The following is a 5,218-nucleotide window of genomic DNA, read 5'->3' as shown; positions in this document are numbered from 1 at the left end:
CTGCACTGTGAACCCGGGCGCCAAGGCCATGTCCGGCGCCCGCTGCCGGACCCTGTACCCCTTCTCCGGGGAGCGCCACGGCCAGGGGCTGCGCTTCGCCGCGGGCGAGCTCATCACGCTGCTGCAGGTCCCGGACGGCGGCTGGTGGGAGGGCGAGAAGGAGGACGGGCTGCGCGGCTGGTTCCCGGCGAGCTACGTGCAGTTGCTGGAGGTAAGGGGCCGGCGAGGGTTGGGGCTGGAAGACCCGGGGCTGCGGTCCTCCTTGCGCTCGCAGACCTGTTGCCCGCGCTGGGGATGCCGCCGCGTCCCTGTCCGGGGGACGCCCCGAGGGCAGCCGCCGCCGGTGCGACTGTAGCTCAGCGTTCCTAGGGCGGCGGAGGCAGCGGGCGCCCGCCGGGGCGTGGGCAGCGCGGGGTCGCTGGGAGCACTTCCCCGCGCCGGGCCTCCCGAGCACATCGTGGCCGCCCCGAGGAAGCGAGAACTTGTTGCCTGTGCGAGTTCTAGAGCGGGCGGGAGCGTTCCCAGCAGTGGCAGGGGCCAGAGAAGGGCTGCCGGAGGCCGCGGTCTTGGGAACATGCACAGAGGATTGGGGGTCCGAGAAGTGGCACTGGCTCGGCCCCGCAGCCCACGTCTCCATCCCGGCCCTCAGATCCTGGCGACCCGTGCGTGGACGGTCGTGCTGCCCCGGGTCAGGCTGCCGGGGCCACCCACTTGCTGATCAGCTGAGCCTGCTGGCCACCAGCAGAGCCCCAACAGCGGGCTTGACCCCGGGATACTGCAGCCTCCAACCAGCACCCCACATCCCTGTTCCAGCTCCCCCAGGCTAAGGCTCAGATCCTGAAAGTGCCTTCCTGTGCCTGGGGTTCTGGCCTGGCCCCAGGGCTGCACAGGACCTGCTGAGCCAAGTCGGCTGGCTGTTTATTGTCTGGGTGACAGTTGTGAGGCCTCACTGTCCCCTAATCACTGAGCTCATGGTCACAGCCTGAGTGAGATCCGAAGTTTCTAAAGTCCTTTGGGGGGCAGGGGAGGTGACCTTAAAGGACATCCCCTTGACTAAAAGGCTGCCTAATCCCAGAGTTGTTGTAAAGACTAAACTAACCGTTACCCTCAGTTGTGTTAGTATTCCTCAACATTCTGGTAAAATACTGGCCAGATCATGGAAACTGAATTTATTTATAATTAAACCCCTGGCCTACTTCACAAAGAACAAAGTAGCAAATTTTGACTGAAAATGTTCTCTGCAACTCATCAGTAGGAAAAAGAAGGAAAGAAGGATAGATAGGAGTCAAATGATTATATGGTGAGTTTGCCTGAGGAAGTGTCCTGTGGCAACATTGTCAAAAATCGAGCCTGGCCTTATAAAGCTACATTCTGTATTTTTCAGGTCCAGAGAACAACCAAAATGGTAGCATGTCAGCAAGGTTCAGGGGGGCTGCTGGAATGAGCTGTCATGGACTGTCAGCAGAACATGTTCTGGGAAACCTCTTGATTCTGTGTCTGGAGAAGCTGGAGAAGCCTGAGGTGTGCTCCTTGGCTTTCCCAGTTCCTTTCCTAAGATTCAGATGTAAAATAAAGCAAATGTATTACTACTTCTATGAAGACCTGGAGCCTCCTTGTTTCTAGTTCAAAATCCTTGGGAGAGATGCTTATTTTGGGAGTTCTTCTGGTGGCTACACTTTCCCAGGAAATACTGATGTGGAAATTTGTCTGGTAGATGTCTGTCTGGTGAGGAGCATCACTGACTGGACTCAGCCAGCTTTGTTTTGGGTGGGGATGAGGCTGGGTGGGAGTTAACAAGAATGGAGTGGCTTTACTTTTTCTTGGGGGGGAAAGGGTGAACTAGGCCCAGGGGACAAGCAGGATTAGCAGCTGGGACAGTCTTAGGTGTGTCAGTCATATCCCCTGCATATATGTTCTTAGAAAAATCTCCAGTGACTAAGGGCCTCCCAGACCACTCCTGACTAGTAACTTGCAACAGAACTGCCCAGCAGTGGGATGAACAGTATCACTGAGGGGGAACCTCTATTTGGGGAGCCTCTGCTAGGCATTGTACATACATTATGACCAGCCCCTTGACAGCTCTGTGAAGGATGAGGCGCTTTCCCCATTTTACAGACAAGTGAATGAATATGAGGGAGGCGAAGTGGCTCGGATGGCTGAATATTACCCCTTGTGCCTGTGCCTCTTGTCAACATGATAGCCTGGGTTCAACTGTGCTAACAGGCAAGCGAGAGAAAGATCTAGATCCATGTGGAAAAGGGCAAGCACAATCCCCGAGGTCAGCATGTTGGTGACAGCACCTCTAAGCGGAGGCTAAACTGCTAGAGCTAAAATGAGGGCTGCTGGATTGTGGAGCAGCTTGGAGTATCTCCTCTGCTCACCTGGAAGTGTGATTTTAGAGCAAGCTGGTCTGCCCACAGGTGGATGCACGTGTGGACCTGAGCCTTGTGGCTTAATACTCAATGCAACTCTTCTCAGGGCCAAAGTAGATGTGGTTTCAAAGAGAGGATCCTGGATCAGGAGCTTGGTGTCTGGGAACCTCTTCCATGAGCAAGCTGGACCTCAGATTAAGGCCTGGGCAGGGTAGAGAATATGCAAGTAGAGTCCTTTGGATGGGGTGAGTCCTGAAAGACAACTCAGTTAGAGAATGCAGTGCTCCCCAGTCTGGTACAGAGACTGGCCAGCAGATAGAATAATGAGACTGGAGGAGGGGACCTCAAACATTAGAGGTGGGGAACTCCATGGGATGTCAGCCTGGCACCAAGCTGCTGGGGGCATGGAATTCAAAATGCCAGGGCGGCTGTTGGGGAAACAAGTACAGATGGATGGACTGCCCAGCCTCCTGGGAGAGGGATGGGATGGGAGTACACAGCTGAGAACGGCACCTCTAGTGCACATCCTGTGCTTGTGGACCTTTCATGCTCTGTTGGGAAAGAGTGTTACCAGGAACCCCATCTTAGTAGAGGAGAGTGAGGCACTGAAAACTGTGCAGAATAGATATTCCCCAGGGATTTCTCCCTTGTTCTGATGAAGAAAGAGGAGCTTGGGGACAGTGGCTTTGCAGGACGCACGCACTGAGGAGGGGAGTGGGAGCTAAATCTGAAAAGGTCACTAGGTCTGTCCTGGTCGCCAGCCAGCCCCTGGGAGGAGGCCAGCTTGATGAGTCTTGGTTATCAGGAATTTCTCTTTGATCGAGACTCCAGGGAAATGGTGAGATGGTGTTGCACATAACTGGCTTCCAGAGCGTGGCTCCCAGAAAAACCTCAGCACAAACAGAGAAGTGTGGAGGGCCCTGGGAGGCCCAAGGACTCTGGCCACAAGGGTCTTCCCTATGCAGGGTGGTGCAGTCCTTCAAAGGGCCAGGAAAAGGGAGCCAGCTACTCCCAGAAAATGGATGAGGCTTAAGAGCCAAGGCGCACAGCTGGCTATGAGATATAAAGACCGATAGATAAGAGCAACTAGAAAATCTTTATTGAGGGTCTCTTTAGCCATGAGAAGGGAAGGAAGCTGAGAAGGATTCTAATATCATTTGAGAGATCGGGTAGAGGAAAAGATCTGAGACTAGGGCTAGGGGATAAGGGAACATGTTCTGCCAGCTCCATGCCAGGCCCAAAATCACCTCCATATAGACCTGGGACCCCATATAGGAGGAGATTTCCACCACCCTTCTGGGGTACATGGATACTGAGAAACTGTTCCTGGGAAAGGTGGATAGAGGGGGGAGCCTAGATCTCTGTCCTGGGGAAGATTTGAAGAGTCAGATATGGTACCAGGGCAGGTCCAGTGGCTGGACAGATTCAGTGGCTGGAGGACCCCACAGGGCCCAGGAATTCTTTGTGGCCTGCACTTACCTTGAGTGAAGAGAAGAAATTAAGGAGCTGAAGGGGAATAATTTGGAGGGTAATTTGATTGGAATGCGAACAAACAGAGCTTTCCTAGAACTAGGTACTGTCCTTAGAATCCAGGATCTGGCTGGAAGTTCTGGTCTTCAGAGGTCCTAACAGAATATGACACTGCTAAGGGAACTAGGATGGGTGCAGAGGTCACCTTGATCCTGAACTTGAGCTCTTTCTCTCTAGGCTCTATTTTCCCATTTTTTGTTCCTGTGTTTGTGGTACAGGAGTTTGCAAGGAATGGTGAGGAGAGAGTGGGCTGTGCTGTAATTAAGGAATGATGTTTTACATATTTCTATGTAACAAGCCACTCCAAATCGTAGGGTCTCTGTGGGTTAATGGGGCTCAGCTAGATGGTTTTTCTGCTGGTCTGTTTTAGTTTCTCTCATACAGTGCAGTCAGATGGTGACTGGGTGGGAGTCCTGGAGGCTCAGCTAGGCTACAGCCTACAAAATGGCATTTTCACTCACCTGTCTGATATGTTGGTGCTTTCCTATGTAGCCTCTCTATGTGTCATCTCATCCCCCAGAGCTTTCCCATGTGGCTTTCTCTTCAGTAGGGTAGTTGGAGTTCTTATGTGGTGGCTGGCTTCCAAGAACACAAGGGCACAAATTGCCAGGCCTTCTTAAGCCTGAGGTCTAGAACTGGCACTTTCGATTGGTAAAAAGAGTCACAGGACCCATCCAGAGTCAGTTTGGGAGGGAGGTGGATACAAAGGTGGTTACAAGGGAGACATGGTTCATTGAGGGTCGTTTTACAGACTAGTTTCCTCAGAAGGGGAAGGAGAACACACATGGGACAGATGATCCATTAGAGGAAAAGTGCCAGACCAGACCGATGAGTGAGAGAACCCAGAGAGAGAGAGAGAGAAAATGCAGAGACTTGGCAGTCTTGCTTAGAGATACTCTATTGCAATCCTTGGAGGGTTTTGTTTTGTTTTTTCAAGACTCCAGAGGTTTCTTTATAAAGGCCACACGATTAATGATGCAGCTGGAATTTGAGATCAAATTTGCCTGGCCCTGGGCCTGTCTACTAAGTCATTGACATACCAGTTCAGCTTTTTTTTTTTTTTTTTTTTTTTTAGGCCAGGGCTATTAGGTGCTGGTGATTAATAGACATTGTGTATCTGAGCTGCCTGACATCTAGTAGATGCTTGCTGTGTTACACAATAGATTTTTATTTTTTTATTGTTTTGAGTTGGAGTCTCACTCTGTCACCCAGACTGGAGTGCAGTGGCCGCTCCCGGCCACCGCAGCCTCGACCTGCTGGGCTCCGGCATTCCTTCTGCCTCAGCCTTCCAAGTAGCTGGAACTACAGGCGCGTGG

The 5,218-nt window shown here is 52.3% G+C and overlaps 1 protein-coding gene across 1 annotated transcript in view; it reads left to right on the top strand.

Annotated features, from left to right (window-relative positions):
• Positions 1-6: 6 nt before the first annotated feature.
• GAS7 (growth arrest specific 7) overlaps positions 7-5,218 on the top strand; it is a 247,056-nt gene continuing 241,844 nt past the window's right edge. Inside the window, exon 1 of the mRNA XM_008072471.1 lies at positions 7-211. Coding sequence (XP_008070662.1) covers positions 29-211 — 183 coding nt within the window. The 5' untranslated portion in view covers positions 7-28. The remainder of the gene's footprint in view (positions 212-5,218) is intronic.

This window comes from Carlito syrichta, unplaced genomic scaffold (genome assembly GCF_000164805.1).
Source record: "Carlito syrichta isolate Samal-C Ts95f unplaced genomic scaffold, Tarsius_syrichta-2.0.1 Scaffold315198, whole genome shotgun sequence".
NCBI classification, from domain to species: domain Eukaryota; kingdom Metazoa; phylum Chordata; class Mammalia; order Primates; family Tarsiidae; genus Carlito; species Carlito syrichta.
The sequence above is the reverse complement of the archived record's forward strand: the minus strand, read 5'-3'. Positions and strand labels throughout refer to the sequence as shown.